Here is a 23,859-nt window from a genome sequence, read left to right as displayed (position 1 = left end):
AGAGAAAAAGGAATTGCAGGAAAAAAACAGGGTTGTCGATAGTGAGGAAAAACAAAATATTTGGGAATTGACATTTTTGATGACAATTATAAAAAAACCTGGAATGAATTATTATTTTTTTGGTAGAAATTTGGGCTAGACTGAAATTATCATTTTGGGGAAGAATCTCAGTAATAAAAATGAATATACTCCCCAAAATGCTCTTTCTTTTTCAAATGATGTCGATTATAGCGAAAACAGAATGCATTGAAGAATGGAGGTAAGATCTGACAAGATTCATTTGGCAGGGTAAGAAACCTCGTATTAAATACAAATTACTGACAGACAGGAAAGAAAGAAAGAAAGAAAGAAAGAAAGAAAGAAAGAAAGAGGGGGGTTTGCACTACCAAAATTAAAAATCTTTTATCAGGCAATGTTTAATTTGGATGAGGGATTGGATTCTACTAGAGAAAACAGATATTTAGGATTTGCAGAGTGTCAACAACAGATTTGGGTTGCATGGCTACCTTGGTTATAAGAAGGTAAAAGCTCACAAGAGTGTTCACCAACCATATTGTAAGGAATGCATTATATAAGGTGTGGACGAGATATCAACCACTAATAGAACCAAAAACACCATGTTGGTTGTCCCCATTAGAGGCATTCACAGTTAAAAAATTAAACATGCAAAGCAATTGGGCAACATATAGCCAATTATTAAAAGAAGACCAAGGACACCTGAAGTTAAAATCATTTGAGGAGATAAGACACTATCTTACTGACTGGCTCCAGTTCCATCAGTTAAATAATGTATTTAATGTGGATAAAAAACAGGATTTGAGAAAGAAGAATCTAAATTACAAAAATACTATCAAAAAGCAATAAGAAATTATTATCTAAAACCTATGATTTGCTGTTTCTTTTCTTATTTTATTTTGAATTTTTTGTTTATAGCAGCCAGACTAGTACTGGCAAAAAATTGGAAAGGAGATACTATCCCCACAAAAGAAGATTGGTTAAATAAACTATGTGATTCTGTAGAACTGGCAAAGTTAGCAGCTGCCATAACACACCAGACAAATCAGAAACAAAGGAGTGAATGGTAAATGTTTTGAAGACTATAAGAAAAAACACTGGTCTAAGGATAACATGTTAATATGCATAGATTAAGTATGTAAAAGCTGAAATAGATAGAATAGATATACTAGGAATATCAGGGACGAGATATAAAAGATGCAATGGTAAAAAGACTGAAAAAATAAAGAATGTTGAGGTTTTTTTGGGGGGGAAGCCACAGGGGGGGGATTTGTATATATGTTTTTGTGTTTTTTTGTTTTTTTTTGTTTTTTTTGTTAATTTTTATTTTTTGTGTTTTTTAAGCAAGAAAACAAAAAGAAAAGAAAGCAATAATCAATGTACTGCAGTCACACAATCAATCAGTAGCTGAACTGGGTTCCACATAGTCACAAAAACAAAAACAAAAAGATCCGCAAAAACACAAAATAAATAGCAGAAACAGACAGACCTCAGCGTAACACTCAAAACGGAGCATCTTTGGTTTCCGAAAAATGTTTGCAATCCGGAACACTTACTTCCGGGTTTGCAGTGTTTGGGTTCCAAGTTGTTTGAGTACCAAGGCGTCTGAGAACCAAGGTACCACTGTAAGAATGTATAATGCTGTAAACAAAAAATTCAAAAGAAAATAAGAAAAGAAACAGCAAACATCACTGCAATTAATAGGACAGTATTTAATGAGTTTTTTGTTTGTATTTGTAGTATTTATATATTTATGATCTATAATTTAAGGAGACTCATAGTCATATACAGTGGTACCTTGGGTTAAGTACTTAATTCGTTCCGGAGGTCTGTTCTTAACCTGAAACTGTTCTTAACCTGAAGCACCACTTTAGCTAATGGGGCCTCCTGCTGCCACTGCGCCGCCAGAACACAATTTCTGTTCTCATCCTGAAGCAAAGTTCTTAACCTGAAGCACTATTTCTGGGTTAGCGGAGTCTGTAACCTGAAGCGTAGGTAACCTGAAGCGTATGTAACCTGAGGTACCACTGTATTCCCACAGAATAGCAAAAGTCATGAACATTTTTAAAAAATTCTTTGGAATCCTGCCTGACAGTCCCCTCCAGGAGACAAACAAAATTCCTCCTTGTTTAGAAAGACTTTGGGTTGTGCGACTGATTCCTACATGCGGTATGATCCATCCCAACTCATGTTCCATGTCAACCACAAGTGAACCCACCTCTTTGGGTTGCTTTGGCTGACTGGCTCAACCTTGGTGTGGCACAAACTCTCATCTTCTGCATCACAATCCTTCACTCAGTGCAGTGATCAACTGGAGGCTGATGGCTGTTCTGGGGTGTCTGTGACTCTGCCTGTTGCATCTTCCACTCTTGGCCTTGCAGAACCTTGGGTGTGCCCTGAACCTTTGTCTCAGCTTAGGACGAATGTGAGTGCTCTTTGAGGGCCCCCTAAGCCCAGAGCTATATGGGTGCTGTGTTGTGGGGGTTCTCCTGTGTTGTGCTAAAAGAACAACAGCTGTGAGTTCAAGCAGTCTGGCTTCTAGGGGTGCCTGGAGACTAGCAGTAGAGGGCTGACTGCTGGCTGTGCCACTGAATCTGCCATTGGGGACAATGATGCACATTGTGTGTCTGATGATGCAGTGGGTGTGCTAGGAGCAGGACTTCTTCATTATGAGTCCATTGGCTGCATGTGGGGGCAGCCTGTGGGTATCCTTGCTGGTGGAATCTAGGAATAGTAGGCTTTGATGGTTTTCCAGGAATGCTGTGTCTGTGACTATTAAGCTGACTTCTAATTTTTGGACTGGTGTGTTTTCCCCTCCCAGGTAGAGTGAGACTGAATAGGAGATATGACAGTTATTTCGCTGGCAGAGCAGCAGAATCACTCTCCGGTCACCCCCATGCACACCCCCTGAGTAAAAGACTGCTCTGCCCATGTTTGTTTTCATGGTCTTATTTTACTGTGTGTTCCCTTGAGGCTCCTTGGAAGGAAAGGTAATAAGCAGATTTTGCAGATAAACCCAGTCCATCCTTAAATGGTGGGAAAAACTAGACAATTTAATCCATGTTTCACTATCACAAAGGGAGAAAATAAATTAGGGAGTGATCCTTTTCTAGACTGCAGCCAGCTCTGGAAGGAAAATTAATCAATATACTTTAAGTTAGTTGAAGCTTACCTTGTTTTGTCTGACATGCTATATTCATCGGATCTAGTATAAGATCTAAAATGTAATGAGAATTAAGATTACTTAACCTTAATTACATACAGATAAACATACCTCAGTTTTGTCATGGAGTTAGCTTTACTATAATGTCTGAAAGTTAATTATTATTATATATACTAGGGTGGGCAACCTATGACCCTTCAGAGGTTGCTGGACTACACCTCCCATCTTTCCTGACCACTAGCCACCATGGGTTGTTGCAGTAGAACAGCACCTGGAGGGTCACAGGTTTCCTATCCTGGCTTTTCTTTCTTTTGTTGTTGGACATCATCTCCCTCCAGTATGGCCAACCACACCTGGAGGGATACAGCCCCCCTTCCCTGATATATACTAACAGCAAACTCCTATCTTGCAGGGCAGCAGTTGAAGAAGGAGCAAAAGGGGTTTTTCTTGTGTGTGTGTGTGTGTGTGTGTTTCTTTGTGGCTGATTAGCTGCTCTCCCTGTGCAAAGGTCAGAGGGGGCAGGGTTTCTGTTGAGGCAGGTGATTAGCTGTGGGAGGAGCTTATCAGAGCTTGCAGGGCAGCAGCGCGCGCAGTTTGATCCATCTTTTAGATTTAGGGGAGCTAGTCTCAAACGTTTGTTGGGGGAGACCTAGGTTTTTTTGTGTGGGGAGTTATTTGTCCTGTCTTCACACTTTTTATGATGGAGGACCGCTGTAGCCACCCCCAACGACACATTCTCAAGATGGAGGGGGATGGAACAGCTGCAGTCGCCTGTGGTTCCTGCCCAATGTTTGCCATCTTGCCAAAGGTTGCAGGCAGCTTTACCTGCAGCAATTGCATGTTGATTGCCCTCTTAAAAGACAAAGTCCAGCAACTGGAGGAACGTGTAGCTACGCTCCAAAGAATTAGAGAGCTGGAGCTCTTATTGGAAGCAACACAGCACACCGTCTCCACCAAGGAGGAGACAGGGGACTCCCCTGAGAAGGAGGCTAGTTCACCAACACAGGAGCCAGATATATGGAGAAACGTGACTCAAAGAAGTAGGAGGCCCAGGATTCGCTCTGATTGTTTAGAAATACACAATCGCTTTGAGGTCCTCTCCCCTAGCATGGAAGACGAAGAGCAGACTCCATTTGAGGATCTCTCCCTCATTACAGTCGATCAGGTATATGAAGACGAGCAGCAAAGTCAGTCCTCAGGGAATGTGCAGGCGACCTTGGAACGGACAGCTGATGGAAGAACCCTGACCAAACCTAAGATGAGGCGTGTAGTGGTGATAGGGGATTCTTACTGAGGGGAACAGAGGCAGTGATCTGTGGGCCTGACAAGATGTCTCGGGAAGTGTGCTGTCTCCCCGGGGCTAAGATCCAAGATGTAACTGAGCAAGGAATCATAAAACCCACTGACAAATACCCCTTCCTCTTGGTTCATGTGGGAACCAATGACACTGCAAGCAATAGCCTCCAGAAGATCAAAAGAGACTACGAGGCTCTGGGCAGGAAATTGAAGCAATTAAATGCACAAATTGTCATCTCATCTGTCCTCCCAGTTGAACGACGTGGCCCAGGGAGAGAGGGAAAAATAGTGGAAGTGAACAGCTGGCTTCGCAAATGGTGTAAACAGGAACGGTTTGGATTCTTAGATCACGGACTGCAGTTTCTTGAAGATGGACTTCTGGCAAGCGATGGGCTGCACCTCACAACGGTTGGGAGAAATGTTTTTGCCAAAAATCTCAGAAACCTCATCAGGAGGGCTTTAAACTGACTAATGTGGGGGAGGGAGACAGAGCTCCTGAAGGTAGGAGTCTATCAATTGATGAAGATGATCATCCAAATGTCATAGACCAAATGGAGCAAACAGCACGCAGACCTAGTGGTGGGAGGAAAAAATCCTTAAATAAGAGACACGGGGGAATGATTAATGGACTTCAATGTCTGTACACTAATGCACAAAGCATGGGAAATAAACAAGATGAGCTTGAGCTCTTGGTACAGCAAACTAAATATGACATAATAGGCATCACTGAAACCTGGTGGGATAAGTCCCACGTTTGGAATGTAATAATGGGGGGATACAATCTATTTCAGAGAAACAGACCAGACAAGAAAGGAGGAGGACTGGCATTATATGTCAGGGATGTGTATACCTGTGAAGAGATCCAAGATTTAGAACCTCAAAGCCAAAGTGAGAGCATTTGGGTCAAAATTAAGGGAGAGAAGAATAACAGAGACCTCATTGTGGGAGTTTACTATAGATCCCCAAGCCAAACGGAGGACATAGATGATGCCTTCCTGGAACAGATGGCCAAGCATGCAAAAGGAAAGGAGATAGTAGTAATGGGGGACTTCAATTACCCGGATATTTGTTGGATGTCAAACTCAGCCAAGAGCATAAGGTCAAACAGATTCCTCACTGGCCTTGCAGACAACTTCATTGTCCAGAAAGTGGGAGAAGCAACAAGAGGAACAGCCATTTTAGATCTGGTCCTAACCAATGTTGATGACCTGGTTAGTGGGGTAGAAGGGGAAGGATCTGAAGTTTACTATACAGCGGAAAGGAGCAGCCAAGTATACTAGGACTCAATTTCTTGACTTTAAGACAGTAATACTAAAAGGAAAGGGAGTTCATGATGGCTGGGAGTTTGTTAAGAGGGAGATAGTAAAAGCACAACATCAGGCAATACCAATGAGACGGAAACATGGAAGGTGCCTAAAGAAGCCAGGGTGGCTATCTAAAGAACTTTTAACTGAGTTAAGATTTAAAAAGGATGTGTACAAAAAATGGAAAAGGGGGGAAACCACCAAAGAGGAATTCAAACAAATAGCCAGCACGTGTAGACACAAAGTCAGAAAAGCTAAAGCACAGAATGAACTCAGGCTTGCTAGAGAGGTTAAAAGCAACAAAAAAGGCTTTTATGGGTATGTTCGTAGCAAATGGAAGAACAAAGAAACAGTGGGGTCACTCAGAGGAGAAGATGGTGAAATGCAAACAGGGGACACAGAAAGGGCTGAATTCCTCAATGCCTTCTTTGCCTCAGTCTTCTCCGATAAAGAAAACAATGCCCAACCTGAAGAATTTGGAGCAAATGATTCAGCAAAGGAAACAGCCCAGAATAACTAAGGAGCTAGTTTAGATGTATTCAAGTCTCCAGGGCCAGATGAACTGCATCCAAGAGTATTAAAAGAACTGGCAGATGTGATCTCAGAACCACTGGCAGTCATCTTTGAGAATTCCTGAAGAACAGGCAAAGACCCGGCAGACTGGAGGAGGGCAAATGTTGTCCCTATTTTCAAAAAGGGGAAAAAAGAGGACCCAAATAATTACCGCCCAGTCAGTCTGACATCAATACCAGGGAAGATTCTGGAGCAGATCATTAAGCAAACAGTCTGTGAGCACCTAGAAAGGAATGCTGTGATCACCAATAGTCAGCATGGATTTCTGAAAAATAAGTCATGTCAGACTAACCTGATCTCGTTTTTGACAGAATTACAAGCCTGGTAGATGAAGGGAACGCAGTGGATGTAGCCTACCTTGATTTCAGCAAGGCATTTGACAAGGTGCCCCATGATATTCTTGTAAAGAAGCTGGTAAAATGCAGTCTTGACTATGCTACCACTCAGTGGATTTGTAACTGGCTGACTGACCGAACCCAAAGGGTGCTCATCAATGGTTCCTCTTCATCCTGGAGAAGAGTGACTAGTGGGGTGCCACAGGGTTCTGTCTTACGCCCGGTCTTATTCAACATCTTTATCAACGACTTGGATGATGGACTCAAGGGCATCCTGATCAAATTTGCAGATGACACCAAACTGGGAGGGGTGGCTCACACCCCAGAGGACAGGATCACACTTCAAAACAACCTTGACAGATTAGAGAACTGGGCAAAAACAAACAAGATGAATTTTAACAGGGAGAAATGTAAAGTATTGCACTTGGGCAAAAAAAATGAGAGGCACAAATACAAGATGGGGGACACCTGGCTTGAGAGCAGTACATGTGAAAAGGATCTAGGAGTCTTGGTTGACCACAAACTTGACATGAGCCAACAGTGTGACGCGGCAGCTAAAAAAGCCAATGCAATTCTGGGCTGCATCTATAGGAGTATAGTATCTAGATCAAGGGTAGTAATAGTGCCACTGTATTCTGCTCTGGTCAGACCTCACCTGGAGTACTGTGTCCAGTTCTGGGCACCACAATTCAAGAAGGACACTGACAAACTGGAATGTGTCCAGAGGAGGGCAACCAAAATGGTCAAAGGCCTGGAAACGATGCCTTATGAGGAACGGCTAAGGGAGCTGGGCATGTTTAGCCTGGAGAAGAGGAGGTTAAGGGGTGATATGATAGCCATGTTCAAATATATAAAAGGATGTCACATAGAGGAGGGAGAAAGGTTGTTTTCTGCTGCTCCAGAGAAGCGGACACGGAGCAATGGATCCAAACTACAAGAAAGAAGATTCCACCTAAACATTAGGAAGAACTTCCTGACAGTAAGAGCTGTTTGACAGTGGAATTTGCTGCCTTCAAGGAGTGTGGTGGAGTCTCCTGCTTTGGAGGTCTTTAAGCAGAGGCTTGACAATCATATGTCAGGAGTGCTCTGATGGTGTTTCCTGCTTGGCAGGGGGTTGGACTCGATGGTCCTTGTGGTCTCTTCCAACTCTATGATTCTATGATTCTATGATCTGTGTTATTATGCAGCTGAAATGGCACCTCTGACGCATCAGCAGACTCAGATGAACCCCAAGGGGAAAGGGAATGTGGAGGCGGCCATGTCTGAAGACTGCATTCTGTTGCAGGTCCTACTTGTCCAAATTGTTGATGGACCAGAAGATTTCAGGTATGTACAGGGCAGGCCCTGATAAACTGCGGCCAAAGTGACTTACTCAGAATCGCCTAGAGACTCGCTGTCATCTGTGCAGTACTTGCTGATTCGTGCCCATTTGACAATCAGGATGGCTGACCCAACCACAATGGGCAGAAAGAGAAATATGCTCAGGAGCACCCACGTCCGCATGTTGTCTTCTATGACTCTTTCTGTAATATCTAGATGGAAACAAATTTCACAGCAAAGACTGAACCAGGAGAGCTGTCGCATTAGACATTTTTAGCGTGGCATTGCCCAATGCTCCAATTTTATAGAATTTTTTTAAGATTAGAAAGCAAACTCTTTCCACATTGCTAAAACAGCAACCAGAAAGGTTTTTTATTTTTAAATTAGCATTATTGTGGTATAAAAATGTAATATTGTAGTAACACAGTTTTATAGCACCATTCCTCTCTTTCATTTAAAAAAATAGAGAGCTGGAAAAGTGTTAAATTAAAAGACCATTTAAAAATATATAAATTGGGGTTATAAAATGGCATCCTTCACAAAGGTCATAGTGAATGTGTACTGAGCTGCAGACAGAAGTTATGTCAAATCCACAGGTGTCTGAGGAACATAGCAGGTTATACACATAGAAAAATGCCCTACTACTAATGATGTAGGAAATCAGTTGCAGTTCTGCTTGCAACTTACAGCAGAAAAGCAGTAACTGGGTAGCACTAGGAATGTGTTAGCTTCTTTCTCTGCAGTGCTCTCTCTCTCTCTTCTGTGTCTAAGTGCTATCCTCATGTGCAGCTCCTGTTCCTTTCACTGGAGTTTGGGCAAGAGTGTCTCCTGGAAGAGTGTCTCCTGTGCTTCAGGGTTATTACAAGCAGAAGAAGGTATTGTTTGGATTTTTCATTCTGGCACCAATAAGTATTGTTCTGACCCAATTAATTGTAAACCCACACTGACTTTGTACTAGTCCACTGGGATTCAGCTGGCGCATCAGAATGCACAAGTCCATCACAGCCTGGTTTAGGGAGGGGCAGTAGTACTAAAACATTTGCTTTTCACTTTTGCTCTTTGAAAGAGAACTAGAAAACAGGGATGGAGAGAGGGGTTAAATCTATACTGAAAATTTTATACTAGCTTCACTGCCACCCTTCCCCCATTTCCTGGGAATTGCAGTTTAGTTTAGGTACTAAGAATTCTGAAACATTTCACTCACACTCACTCTCATAAACACACAGCCTACAATCTTAAAGTTCCTTTGGAAGAAGGAATGATTATTAAGCTAATGTGCTGTCACTTCTTAACTTGTTCTTTCTGTGTTGAGAAAGACAGAAAATTCAAGGGAAGAATAAAGAGGGGAATGAATGGGTTAAAACATAAATCAAACCCAGTCCCATGGTTTCAGGTTGAGGTGAAAGGTGGGTCCTAATTCTAAACAGTTTGGAAACTACTGCAGCAGAGCTATTTGTCAGGATGGAAGGTCCTGCTTTTACTGACCAGAAGCCAACATGCGAAGCCCACTGTCAATGCTTCCTCCTAGGGGGCCTCCTTTTTCCTTGCAATTTGGAGGTGCCCATCCTGGATCACAGTGGCAGTTTCTTTTGTTGTTGCAAATCTGAAGGTGGGGGAGGAATAGCAAACATTTACTCCTTGCTTACGTGCTTTATCTTAAAAAGAAAAATATGCTTTAAGAAAACATTATTATTCTTATTACTTCCTGAGTAGGGCCTCAGTTCTAGTCTAAAATAAAATTAAGGATAAAGTAGTAGTAGTAGTAATAATAATAATAATAATTATTATTATTATTATTATTACTACTATTATTTCATTATTTGTACCCCACCCATCTGACTAGTTTGCCCCAGCCACTCTGTGTTGCTTCCAGCATATATAAAAACATAATAAAACATTAAACATTTAAAAATTTCCTATACAGGGTTGCCTTCAGATGTCTTCTAAAGGTTGAATAGAATATCTCCTTGACATCTGATGGGAGGGTGTTCACAGAGAGGGCACCACTACTGAGAAGGCCCTCTGCTTAGTTCCCTGTAACCTCACTTCTCGCTGGGAGGGAACTGCCAGAAGGCCCTTGGAGCTGGACCTTCAAAGGTAGCCCCACGTAGAGTATGCTGCAGTAGTCCAAGCAAGAGATAACCATGGTATGTACCGCTGTAGTGAGACAGTCCGCAGGCAGGTACGGTCTCAGCCAGCGTACCAGATGGAGCAGGTAGACATCTGCCCTGAAAATAGAATTAACCTGTGCCTCCATGGACAGCTGTGAGTCCAAAATGACTCCCAGGCTGCGTGCCTTGTCCTTCAAGGGCACAATTACCCCATTCAGGACTAGGAAGTCCTGCCCACTGTCCCCCAGAAACAGTACTTCTGTTTTGTTGAGGTTCAACCTCAACCTGTTAGCTGCCATCCATCCTCCAACCGCTTCCAGACACTCACACCAGACATTCACTAGTTCCAATTTAAATGGAAGGGATCCAAATTTTCCGCATCCTCTAGACATGCCTGGAGCTGTTGAGCAACCACCTGCTCAATTACTTTGCCTAAGAATTGAAGATTTGATGATAATTGCCCATAATGGCTGGGTCCAAAGGGAATCAGCTGAGAGGCCATCAACAGGGGAACGCTTCAGGCACTCAAGAAAATCAACAGGCCATCAACAGGGGAACGCTTCAGGCACTCAAGAAAATACCAAATAGTTTCTGAGGGAAAACACCACTGTCTCCTTTTTATAGCTGACACACTAACACGGAAAATATAACATTCATTTTACTTACTCCATGCCCAAAGCACTTTTTTGTAGGATCACAATCATATTTCAGGACGCCATACTTTTCACATACTTGTTTGATACAAACCTTTTAAAAAAGCAATAGCATTTTTCAGTTTTCAGAAGAGTTGCTGCCCTGCAACAGACCTTTTGCGTCCACCAGACCCCATCTATGAGTGCTTCCAGACAGGTGTTTATTGTGAGATCTGAATGCAAGATTTTTCCAGTGTATGTACATCATCTGCATCCAAGTGCTAGTCTGTATTTTCCCCTCCTCCATTAATCCAGATCTACCCTTTTTACAGGAAAACCGCATTATAATGGGAGGTTGTGGGGTGGGAAACAAGATGAAGCATAATGCCCAGCTTTCATCCCATCCTCTTGTCAAGCACCAATGTCTTAAAAACCTTTTCCTCTTCCTGTCTCCTCCACCTCCTATGAAAGTCAGAGGGCAGCTAATGAAGCCAGCAGGCCGATTCAGGAGTGAGTGGCAAGTGGCTCCTAGGGGCAGTACAAGCTTGGGGGGGATAGTGATCACATCTCTGGCCGCTGCTACAAGCAGCTATTTTCTCACTTGCTTCCCCTTTTTCAATCAGCAGTAGTAGCAACTCTTGCTTGGCCTCAGCCTGGTGCAAGAGGAAAAGGAAGAGGAAGAACTGGAGGAAGAACACTATGGCAGTAGGGGTACTCCAAATGGGCATATGGAGAGCCACCAGAAACCTGCAGCTAGCCCTGCATCATCCCCAACTGAAAGGAAGCCTAAACATGTAAATACCAGAAGGGAACTTTAGGCCAGGGACAAAGAACCCTTTTCAGGTCAAAGACCATGTTCCCCCCTGGCCAGTCTTCCAAGGGCCATATGCTAAAGTGGATGGAGCAAGAGAGATGACAGAAGCCGGCCATGCAAGTCTGTGGCCATGCTGTGTGGGTTGACATGCGCACCCCTCTTTCCCTCTTCCACTCAGGCAAGCAAGAGGTGTCAGCACTGCTCAGGGACATGTTGCAGCCAAGCAAGAGCAGTCCAGGAGGGCACAGGGCAAGGCCAGCGAGAGGTTAGATCTGTGGAGGGGGCATAGCCTGAGGAGCCCTGAGCCCCCCCCCCCCCCGCTTTCGGCACTTATGAACAAACAACATCTAACTGCATTTGCTGATTTCCATCTCTGCTTCTCCCATCGCTCCTAGCCCATCATACCTGTCTCCTCATAGCTGAAATTTAGATTTTAAGTTCTTCAAGCATGAGACCAGTGGTTTCCTTTTGCTTATAGAATCATAGAATCATAGAGTTGGAAGAGACCACAAGGGCCATCGAGTCCAACCCCCTGCCAAGCAGGAAACACCATCAGAGCACTCCTGACATATGGTTGTCAAGCCTCTGCTTAAAGACCTCCAAAGCAGGAGACTCCACCACACTCCTTGGCAGCAAATTCCACTGTCAAACAGCTCTTACTGTCAGGAAGTTCTTCCTAATGTTTAGGTGGAATCTTCTTTCTTTCTTTCTTTCTTTCTTTCTTTCTTTCTTTCTTTCTTTCTTTCTTCTTTATGCTGCTCTCTAGGACACCATACGCACTGGTGACAACATTTAAGTAACAGTAATAGTCATGCTGTGTCAGATTGTATCACTTACCTTTTTAGTTCCACATTTTGTACCATCTTTCACCAGCATTGGGTCCGGAAAGCCCTCTGGTTGTTGAAGGTCCAGAGATATACAAAGGGTATCTTGAAAAGGAGTGTACAGAATTGGAATGTTCATGTCAACATAAGGCTTTCTGGTTGGATAGACGCAAATTAACTTTCCACATTTGATATCCCTATCAAAGGCATTTGGAAAAAAGAACAGGATCACACATTTGCAAAGAGTTGGGGATTATGTATTGGAAATGTTTTTTTTTACCTCCAAAATATCAGATTTAACAACTGAAGTATATTTTTGAACATGTTACCTAAAAATGCATGCTTTTCATTACACAGATGACATGTGGGAGGGGCTGTCATTCCTCAACCTTTGAAACATCTGGCATCAAAGATTACTGCCCAACAGTTTGTGCCCAACGGATTTATTTTGGTATATGTTAATTTGTTGTTGTAGTATGGTTTTTCTCTATTGATTTTCTTATGTGAACTACCTTATAATCATTTTGGTGAAAGGCAAGCTACAATTAATTAATTAATTAATCCTTCCTCTCAATCCATTTTTCTTTTGTGTTGTGTCCTTTATTTTTTCAAATTAGTTTTTATTAAAGATTTTATTGTGTAGCAAACAAATAGACAAAAAAGTACATATAGTGTCTCTACTTTCAATTCATAGTTTTTTTCACAGTTCATTAACATTTAGTACTAGACCCATATGCGATTGGGGGACAGGAGAGAGGGAAGGGGAGAGAGAGGAGGGGATATTGATATTTTGTTCTGTTGTGTAGTTTGTGCAGGGTTTTTATGTCAGCATCATGTGGGTAGGTCCTCTATATATTTATTCATTTATGATGGCATTGCGAGAGATTTGAGTGTCCAACGCTCGGTTGATTGTGTTCAGTTAGTTGCAGTGTGGTTTGTTTGTTTGTTTGTTTGTATGAGGGTATGGGGTTGTTGGGTCAGATTACCCATATTGATTCTTATGCTGTTGGGGTGGGGGAGAGAATAGATCATTGTCTTGTTGTGCTGTATATATGATAAAGGGGAGCCACACCCGTGCTACTTTAAGTTTGTTGGTTAACTTTTCTAATAGGGCAGTTTTCTATACCTTTTGGTACTAGTGGTCTATATTCACTCCTGATAGGTCATTTCAGTGTCTAGTCATGGTGTTTTTAGTTGCTGAGAGTGTGACTTGTCATGTGAGTTGTTCCTTGGAAGATATTTAATAGGACTAATTCTGGAGTTGCTTCTATTACTTGTTTTGTTATTATGCAGATTTCCTGCAGCACTGATATACAAAAGGATTAAATTTGGGGGCATTCCCACCACATGTGGAGGTACGTGGCCATGGAAGTGCAGCTTCTCCAGCATTTAGATGAGGAAGTGCCAGCTTCCATCTATAGATAAGTTTCAGAATGAGTTCTCTTCTTTTGGCTGAGATGGATTTAAATGATGGATTTCACCACATTTTTGACCATTGGATGAAGTTTATTTCATATTCTATGTCATGCTCCTATTAGTCTTTAATTGTGGTGAGGGGTTTGTACTGTTTGTAGTGTAGAGTTTTATATAAAGACCTACATTGGCTCCCAGTACATTTCCAAGCACAATTCAAAGTGCTGGTGTTGACCTTTAAAGCCCTAAATGGCCTCGGCCCAGTATACCTGAAGGAGCGTCTCCACCCCCATCGTTCTGCCTGGACGCTGAGGTCCAGCACCGAGGGCCTTCTGGCAGTTCCCTCATTGCGAGAAGCAAAGCTACAGGGAACCAGGCAGAGGGCCTTCTCGGTGGTGGCGCCCGCCCTGTCGAACGCCCTCCCATCAGATGTCAAAGCGATAAACAACTACCTGACATTCAGAAGACATCTTAAGGCAGCCCTGTTCAGGGAAGTTTTTAATGTGTGATATTTTAGTGTATTTTTGGTTTCTATGGAAGCCGCCCAGAGTGACTGGGGAAACCCAGCCAGATGGGCGGGGTACAAATAATAAATTATTATTATTATTATTATTATTATTATTATTAAAATATTTGTAGATACCACTCCTTTGCTGTGTCTCTCTGTTGTTAGGAGGAGTTTTTCAATGTTAGTCAGTGCCCTGATGGCTGCTGCTTTTGGTGCTGTGTTGTTTAAGAAGGGGTGTAGTTGGTGGTAGGTCAGTGTCCCTTAGTTTGTCTTGTATTTTTTGTGCTGATATGGGGTTGTCATTTTTGTGAAACTGGGTTAGGTGATGTAGGCCTTTAGCTAGCCAGGTCTGGCAAATGAGCGGTGGGTGGGGTTTATTCCAGTGTATTGACATTTCCATGTTCCAAGGCAGAAAAGCCCTCAGTACCATGTGCAGGAGACAAACCACAGGCTTGGGGGGCTATTCCCTTGGTGCTCTGCTTGTGGGCTCTGCATCTGGCTCTCGGTATGAAACAGAATGCTGGACTAGATGGACCTCCTGTCTGACACAGCAGGCATAAGAGAGTCTTGTGTTCTTATTTATTATGGGCAGTATTCAACTTGCACATCCAAATATCACAAGGGTTTAAGCTTGCACAGTAGAACTTCCCCCACCCACACACCCCAAAAATCTTCAGAGGGCTGGGGAAGAACACAGAGCAGATTACTAGGTGCTTGGTGGGAGGAGTAAGTGGTGAGTTCTGTTGGGTGACTGCTGTTGGGAGGCTGAGAGGAGACAGGCCCGGCAGGCAACATGACAAAACGGACTGTAATTGTAAGGGCACCTGATTTAGCATCAACTTATCTTTTTCATCTTTTTTGGTAGTTCCCTTTCCACCCTTGCAAATCTAGAGATGCAAGGATAATGTTTTGTTCCTCAATGTCCTGTTCTCCTCCTACAGGCTGGTTGTTACAGCAGGTAGAGGTAAAATGTTACGGACCCCTGGATGGTTAAGTCCATCCAAAGGCGGAGCTCATCTTGCTTCAGGCAGAGAAAGTTGGCGTTTGTCCACAGACAGCTTTCTGGGTCATGTGGTCAGCATGACTAAACAGCTTCTTGCACAATGGGACACCGTGACAGGTGCCAGAGTGCACAGAAACACCATTTACCTTCCCGCCACAGCTGTACATATTTATCTACTCGCACTGGTATGCTTTTGAACTGCTATGTTGGCAGGAGCTAGGACAGAGCAACAGGAGCTCACCCCATCACGTGGATTCAAATCGCCAACCTTCTGATCGGCAGACCCAAGAGGCTCAGTGGTTTAGACCACAGCGCCACCCACGTCCCTTGTTACAGCACCAGAGACAGAGCCTGGTGTGCAACTTGCTCCAAGAAGACTTTGAAAAGTGGTAGATTTAGGGCAGCGTGATTGGTTCCCCTGCCCAGGGCACAGGAGTCAAGGGTGCACCTTCTCACCTCCTTCCCAAAGCTTTGTAAGCACTGGGCTTTGGGAAGGAGGCGTGAGGGCTCTGATAGGACCATAGAGTCCTCCTGCTTTCTTCCCAAAGCCTAGTTAGCACTTGTCCAGCTTTAGGAAGGAGGTGGGAGGGAGACTTGTGCTTCCTTCCCAAAGTTTGGTGCCTCCCTTCCCCGGCTTTTGGAGGGCAGCTTTGGCTGGAGTGGGGAACACATCAAATGTGGGCCTCACACAGGGCACCATATTACCAAGATCCGCCCCTGCTTGGAAGTGAACTGAGGGCTTGTAAACCTCTGTCTCGAGGCTCTGCTCCCTTTGGGGAACTAGAATCTCCTAAAGGGCCTGAAAATAGGCACTTCTTCAGTGCTCCATGACCTCCCATTTGGTGTGCTTCTTGCACCGTTGGACTGACAGTGTGGGAGACACTGTGTTCCTTGGTCTTGGGGGAAGAGATGCCCATGACAATCCTGGCTCCAGCACCATGGGCCTTGATGCTGTGGGATGTGGTTCAGCAGACACCTGACTGTCAACCACAGTTTAGTGGGACTGACCACCAGCATCAAGGGTCAGTGTCAGAAACCCAGTGCCGTCCCTCAGCTAGTGACACAGGAGCCTCCAACTGGGTGTCCTAGTCCCTGTGGATCATGACAGCCCACTCCACCTGGCTAACTTGATACTATAACAACAGTAAAAACATGCACCATACAATAGAAGATGCCCAAGCCGCAAACCCACAAACATCCTGCCACACTTCTCCCCCTGAAAAAATTATTTCAGTTTCTTCCGTTTCCTAATCACATACCGAAAAGAACAAGTCTTAAATCCCTTTCGTATGTCAATCCCACAGTGTCCAAATCTATCTGTCTGACCATTAATTTCTTCATAACATGCTTGAGGAGCACTTTTTGACTCTATAAATATTAAAAGGATTTTGATTAGAATAACTAAAATGAAACATTTAATAGTTTTCTTTTAGCAATGCTCTTAACAGATACTTTCATATGTGTACAAACAAATCAGTCTGATGCATAAATTGGATTTGCCTCTGCAAATAATGAATGTTAGCCCTGAAGGTGCTGCAAGACTGTTGTTTTCACTGAAGCAGAATTATTTAGTTATTTAAGATCTCTTCTTCATGCAGCATATAGTTAAACAATGGAGATCGCTGCAAGATGTAGTGAAGGCCACCAATTGAGATGGATTTAAAAGGGGATTTGCAAAATTATGAATGGTAAGTCTATAGATAGCTACTAGCTATGATGGCTCTATATACAGTATAACTTCCTGTAGAAAGAGGCAGAAGGAGCAGCAGAGCTACTTGTAGGCTTCCTATAGGCATCTTGTTGGCTACGGTGAGAACAGAATCCTGACTAGATGGGCCTTCGGTCTGATTCAGCAGGATCCCCCATAAAGGCATTTGATGAAGGGCTTCACCAAAACAACATAACTGAACAGGTTGGCATGGTAACTAACAGCAGTTTGGCTTGTGCCTAAGTGCAGTTAGGTAGCTAGTAGAGTGATTTTAAAGTTGGCATAAAATGCATAAACCTGGTCATACCAGTCAGAATTCTGGTAGCCATTTTCTGCACTAAGGAAGAAGAAGCATGCCTTGGAAACCAGCCACATTGGGACTAGGTGCAAATGTGGAAGGCAGCACAACTGACACTATGGGCTTCCCCCTCCAGCCAGCTCAGGCGAAAGGGCATATGTGTCAGGAGAGCCCCCCAAACAGGGTGTGGGGGGAGGAGGGGGGAGAAGGTTTCATCTGCCAAGCAGAAATGCTTGCATTGTTATGGAACAATCTAAATACAGTGGTACCTCGGGATGCGAACGGGATCTGTTCCAGAGCCCCGTTCGCATCCTGAATAGAACGTAAGATGCGACTGCGCGTCTCTTGTGTGCACGGGTCGCGTTTCGCTGCTTCCGTGCATGCGCGTGATGTCATTTTGACCATCTCCGCATGCGTGAGCGGCGAAACCAGGAAGTAACGCACTCTGTTACTTCCGGGTCACCGTGGAGCACAACCCAAAAATACTTTTCCTGAAGCATATTTATCCCGAAGTATGACTGTACAGTAGTGTGACGCTGAATTCTGCTCAAAGAGTTCAAGAGAAACCCAGGACTCATTCAACGGGCAAACTGGTATAAAAGCTGAGGAAAGCTCATGGTATAGGTATGAGTGGGCATGCACACACAATTTGGTTACAGAAGGAAGCTGCTTGCTTCCTTGGTTGTTCTTTTTAAGAGTAAATATTTCATTTTGTTTTTAAAAGAAGCCAAAAAGCAAATTGTCTCACTTACTTTCACCAAAAAGATCCTGACACTGTAGATCAGCTGCCTGACAGGAGCCACCATAACAGTAGCCAGCATTTGAAGCACAGCTATAGCCATTCTGGGCATAAACATTGCTTGGGCAGGAGGCCGAACTGCCATTGCAGTACTCAGGGAAATCGCAGACACTATCTACAGCTGCTCTACAGATGGTGTTTCTTGGCTTAAACTAGGTGAAAAGGAAAAGGAAGAAGGAAAGTATCAATAGCATTTTTCACGGAGGACTACAGCTAGGGTTGAGGATTCCTGTTGACTCCACAATTTGCAGTTAACCTTCCCATTTCATTATCCTCAGATTTATGCACAGGTCCTAAAGTTGTTTAAGCCACATAAACACTGGACTGAACAGGGCACATGCCCACACAGTCCTTACAAGATGGTCTAAGGCCTGTCTCTTTCTTTAACTCTTAAGAGGTTGTAGGCTGCTTAGAGCAGCTCCGTAGCCAAACACAACATGTGGGAACCATATGGGAAAAAGTGGCTGCCTACCTATGGTGTCTGACGTCTTTTTTCCACTCATTGTACAGAAAAATGTGCAGATGGCATGCTAGCATGGTCTTCCTGGAGGCTGTTTATTGCCTCAATATGAGTATTTATGTGCATGTTTTACATATTTAGTTCCTCATATTCCACCCTTACTTTAAACACAAGCACAGAGTGGTTGACAATGCTGTTGGGGATTGCTGTAAAAACTAGGTCATTTGTTCTCAGAAAATTGATATCTATGTTAATTATTGACATGAGTTGGGGGAGTTGCCCACTACCTGCAAGGTCAAAGAAATGAAGTGACAAGTGCCAGAGTGCACAGAAAAGTCGTTTACCTTCCCGCTGCAACACCTATTTATCTACTTGCACTGGTGTGCTTTCAAACTGTGAGGTTGGCAGGAGCTGGGACAGAGCAATGGGAGAAACAAGGCTTTGATGAAGAATCCCCTGGGAAACACACTGTGGGGCTAGCTTCCTGAACCATTAGTAGTAGTAATAGTATCATTTTATTATATATATATATATATATATATATATATATATATATATATATATGCAGGTTTTGGTGTCTTCGGGTGTCTTCCCGTGTAAGAGTCGGGGTGTCTGTGCGACGTTTCGACGAGGTCTCACTCGTCATCTTCAGGCTGGTGCTTTCGGCTTCTTGTTACTGGAACAGAGCAGAATCTGGTGTTTGAGTTCCTATAAATACTGTTGAGGGGTGTGGTGTATAGCCTCCAACGTTCTAGGCAGAGAGGAAGTTCCTAGATTAGTGTGCCTTTTCTTCTTTTGTTCCTTAATTACTTGAGGGATATCTTGAGTGATTTCATGAGTGATATTCTGAATACCACTGGGTGGGTCATTAAGTGTAGATTAGTTGCTAAAGCTTTCGTGTCTTGACCTCTTGAGCTTGTGAAGAGTTTTTCTGAGAAGATGGCTGTGCTGCATTTAGTTGTGCTCTGGCTTGGCTTCGTGTATAGGGGCGAGCTGTGATTTTGTGCCTTGTGCCAGCCAGATCTGTGTAGGGATTGCAGGGGGGTGCAGCATCCGGAGGTGCCACTATAGTTTGGCTACTGGATGGAGTCTGTAATATGTCTGTGGAGAGGGTCTGGGTTTGGGTCTGGTGTGGTTGATTGGTGACGGCGTTCTGTGTGCCTCTGGTTCTGGTGTCGGTTTTTGTGGGGAGGGCTAATTTCCAGATGTCTGGCAGGCGGGACGTGTCGTCACGTTTGTTCATGTTGTGAGGGTGTTTCTCTATCTCGATGGCTTCCATGATTATTCTCTTGTGGTGATGTTCCATGTTAAAGAGCAATTTGGAATCTGCAAAATTAATTTCGTGTCCTGTTTCTTTCATGTGTTGGAAAAGAGAGGAAGTTTTTTCTTCTTTTTTGACGGCATTCTTGTGTTCTGCGATACGTGCATTTATTCGTCTGTTTGTTTGTCCAATGTACGTGGCTGGGCAGACTTTGCAGGGTATTTCATAGACCCCTTGGTTTTCCAGCTGGATTTTGTCTTTTGGGTTTCTGAGGATATTGGCTATTTTTTGGTTGGTGCAGAAGGCTGTTTTGATATTGTGTTTATGGAGGATTTTGCTAATTTTGTCTGTAGTGCCCTTGATATAAGGAAGGAGGGCCATGCCATTGTTTTCTTCTGTGTCTTGGTTTTTGGGGGGTGTTTCTTTTTGGATTAGCTTCGTAACCTTGTTTTTCTGGTATCCATTGGCGATTAACACATTTGAGAGATTCTGTAACTCAGTTGTCAAGTGGTCTTTGTCAGCCAGGCGTTTGGTTCTGGAGATGAGAGTCTTGGCTACGGAGTTTATTTGTTAAGACAACAACCAACTCCCCTTTCTTGACGTCCTAATCTACAAAAAACCTGATGGCTCCCTAGGACACACTATCTACCGGAAAAAAACACACACCAACCGCTACTTACATGCACAATCACACCACCACCCTGCACAAATAAACTCCGTAGCCAAGACTCTCATCTCCAGAACCAAACGCCTGGCTGACAAAGACCACTTGACAACTGAGTTACAGAATCTCTCAAATGTGTTAATCGCCAATGGATACCAGAAAAACAAGGTTACGAAGCTAATCCAAAAAGAAACACCCCCCAAAAACCAAGACACAGAAGAAAACAATGGCATGGCCCTCCTTCCTTATATCAAGGGCACTACAGACAAAATTAGCAAAATCCTCCATAAACACAATATCAAAACAGCCTTCTGCACCAACCAAAAAATAGCCAATATCCTCAGAAACCCAAAAGACAAAATCCAGCTGGAAAACCAAGGGGTCTATGAAATACCCTGCAAAGTCTGCCCAGCCACGTACATTGGACAAACAAACAGACGAATAAATGCACGTATCGCAGAACACAAGAATGCCGTCAAAAAAGAAGAAAAAACTTCCTCTCTTTTCCAACACATGAAAGAAACAGGACACGAAATTAATTTTGCAGATTCCAAATTGCTCTTTAACATGGAACATCACCACAAGAGAATAATCATGGAAGCCATCGAGATAGAGAAACACCCTCACAACATGAACAAACGTGACGACACGTCCCGCCTGCCAGACATCTGGAAATTAGCCCTCCCCACAAAAACCGACACCAGAACCAGAGGCACACAGAACGCCGTCACCAATCAACCACACCAGACCCAAACCCAGACCCTCTCCACAGACATATTACAGACTCCATCCAGTAGCCAAACTATAGTGGCACCTCCGGATGCTGCACCCCCCTGCAATCCCTACACAGATCTGGCTGGCACAAGGCACAAAATCACAGCTCGCCCCTATACACGAAGCCAAGCCAGAGCACAACTAAATGCAGCACAGCCATCTTCTCAGAAAAACTCTTCACAAGCTCAAGAGGTCAAGACACGAAAGCTTTAGCAACTAATCTACACTTAATGACCCACCCAGTGGTATTCAGAATATCACTCATGAAATCACTCAAGATATCCCTCAAGTAATTAAGGAACAAAAGAAGAAAAGGCACACTAATCTAGGAACTTCCTCTCTGCCTAGAACGTTGGAGGCTATACACCACACCCCTCAACAGTATTTATAGGAACTCAAACACCAGATTCTGCTCTGTTCCAGTAACAAGAAGCCGAAAGCACCAGCCTGAAGATGACGAGTGAGACCTCGTCGAAACGTCGCCCAGACACCCCGACTCTTACACGGGAAGACACCCGAAGACACCAAAACCTGCATATATATATATATATATATATATATATATATATATATATATCTCTTCCCTAGAGATTAGTGAAGCCCTGCCTTGGGCTGAGCAGAGAGTCTCTTCTGCCTGAAGGCTAGATGAGTTGCCGCTGAAGGTATAATTTGAGTGCAGTGAGCCATCTTTGATCAGTAACTGCATTCCCTGTTGTGGCTGCAGCCTTTGGGGCATTTGTTATGAATTGCTATATAGTAGCCTGGTGGCCATGTGCATTGCTTTGCAATCAATAAAACCGTCTCCTTTTTGTGATTTGGATTTCTCCTACATGGTCTGCAGAACTCTGGTAAACCTTCACACTCACCTGTGTCAGTGCTTACATTGCTGCTGAGATCCCGAGATTCTTTCCCTACCCTTGAACAACGTCAGCATTTAATGCTGATATGGAAATCCTCAAAAGTGGCATTCCATCTTTAAAGGAAATTCTTCCTTGATCTAATTGCAGTTCAAAGTTAATTAGCATCTTACATCAGGCTGCAAATGGTTGTAACTAACTAAGTTCTACTCACAGTAGACACATTGAAATTAATGAAACTAAGCTAGCCATGTCCATTAACTTTGATGATGGGTCAGCTTTGTGTAGGATGAGCATTGGCAGCAACACAGAGGTTACGGAGATAAAATTCAGAGGAAGTGGTAGTGTCAATTCAAACAAACTGAGGTGAATGTGTGGCCAAGGCAGTGAAGAGAGTACTTTAGCATCTTACCTGACAGTTTTCACAGCACAATTCGTTGCTGCACACTGCTCCACGGAGAAACGTACATGAACTAGTACAACATTTACTGTACTTACATTCCTGAAAACAAAAATCATACAGCTTTTTGTTTGGGGTCAGTAAAGAGTTTAGACAATGAAAAAAATGAAAGTGAAAGCTGAAACTCCAAAGCTTAAGGCCAACAGGGCACTCTATTGTTTTATCTTTTTTTGTAAGCTTTGAGGTTTGTTTTACAATCAAGCAGTGTATGAATTTTATTAAATAAATAAATGTAAAGGTTTATACATGGAATCTTCTCAAATCTTTTCTGCTACATCATGCTTTTTTACACAGAGGAATTTCAAAATACAGGAAAGGACAAGAAGGAAAGGTTGACTTCAAATTTTACTCAAATAAACCTGATTATAATACTATTTTTAATATATGAACCACTTCCCAGAGGTATTTACAAATATATATCAGTTACAACTATAATATATAACAAAAATCTTAGTATATACAGGTATTTAAATAAAAATATCAGTCTAAAACAACACCAGCACATAACATTAAATCAGTTCAGATTCAATATAGACATCAGCTGGGATAAAGATATCCATTTAGAAGGCTTGTTGAGATATCAGTTATGAGATTCTGTCACCCCCACCCCACCCCACCAGCAACCAAGCTGCCACTATCAAGAGTATTATGAGCAGCCTGGGGGAGGAGGGGTGCTGTTTAATCATTCCCTTCCTGTAGTTTGTATGTACATCATCACCCCCTTATTTGCTTTTATACTCAACAGAGGGGGGGGGATAAAGGTTCAATGTATCTTTCTTCCTATAGGGAGATAGAATGCTTCGGGAGGGCATTTTTTTGCCCACTTTTCAGTCATTGTGGGAAAATGGGGCACATGGTAATGTTTAGCTCCCTCTTCTGGGGGTCCTTTGGAGCGTCTTTAGCATGGGGTCTTTCCGGCCCTGCTGCCTGGAATTCTATAGATGGGAATATTCAGAATCAATTCCAAGTTCTTCTGCATATGGGGCATGTGATCTGTCACTGACTACCCCTTGATGCAGAAGAGAGAAACCGCTCACCTGGGGCTCTGGATGGGCAAAGTCTGCTGGATGGTGTGGCCGTGGTGGGTCCAGGGATGCCACCATTTTCTGCTGCAGCTGGGGGAAGGAGTGGTTACCTGGCATCACCCCACCTCCATCTGCAACAGCCTTGCAGGTATGGGCAGGCAGTGCCTGCAGGTAGGGCCAAATCAATGGCAGGGTTTGGAAGGCTGCATCCAGCCCATCCCTGGCCTATTTAAGAGAGCAGC

At 43.4% G+C, this 23,859-nt stretch overlaps 1 protein-coding gene across 8 annotated transcripts in view; it reads right to left on the bottom strand.

Moving 5' to 3' along the window:
* The window catches only part of LOC309519430 (disintegrin and metalloproteinase domain-containing protein 2-like), an 88,727-nt gene that overhangs the window by 4,934 nt on the left and 59,934 nt on the right, over window positions 1-23,859 (bottom strand). For 4 of the 8 annotated variants that reach the window (XM_082200392.1, XM_082200396.1, XM_082200391.1 and 1 more), the window contains 9 exons: window positions 22,545-22,634; window positions 18,070-18,268; window positions 16,571-16,679; window positions 12,401-12,584; window positions 10,784-10,864; window positions 9,492-9,609; window positions 8,059-8,218; window positions 3,188-3,232; window positions 1,572-1,656 (listed from right to left, as the gene is read on the bottom strand). In XM_082200392.1, the coding sequence (XP_082056518.1) occupies window positions 1,572-1,656; window positions 3,188-3,232; window positions 8,059-8,218; window positions 9,492-9,609; window positions 10,784-10,864; window positions 12,401-12,584; window positions 16,571-16,679; window positions 18,070-18,268; window positions 22,545-22,634 (1,071 nt within the window). Of the gene's footprint in view, window positions 1-1,571; window positions 1,657-2,233; window positions 2,515-3,187; window positions 3,233-8,058; window positions 8,219-9,491; window positions 9,610-10,783; window positions 10,865-12,400; window positions 12,585-16,570; window positions 16,680-18,069; window positions 18,269-22,544; window positions 22,635-23,859 lie in introns of those variants that run through there. The other 4 variants (XM_082200394.1, XM_082200393.1, XM_082200395.1 and 1 more) reach the window with 4 other exon arrangements.

Source organism: Podarcis vaucheri (genome assembly GCF_965113315.1).
Source record: "Podarcis vaucheri genome assembly, chromosome: 15".
Classification (NCBI taxonomy): domain Eukaryota; kingdom Metazoa; phylum Chordata; class Lepidosauria; order Squamata; family Lacertidae; genus Podarcis; species Podarcis vaucheri.
Note: the sequence above shows the minus strand (reverse complement) of the source record. Positions and strands in the feature narration are given on the sequence as shown.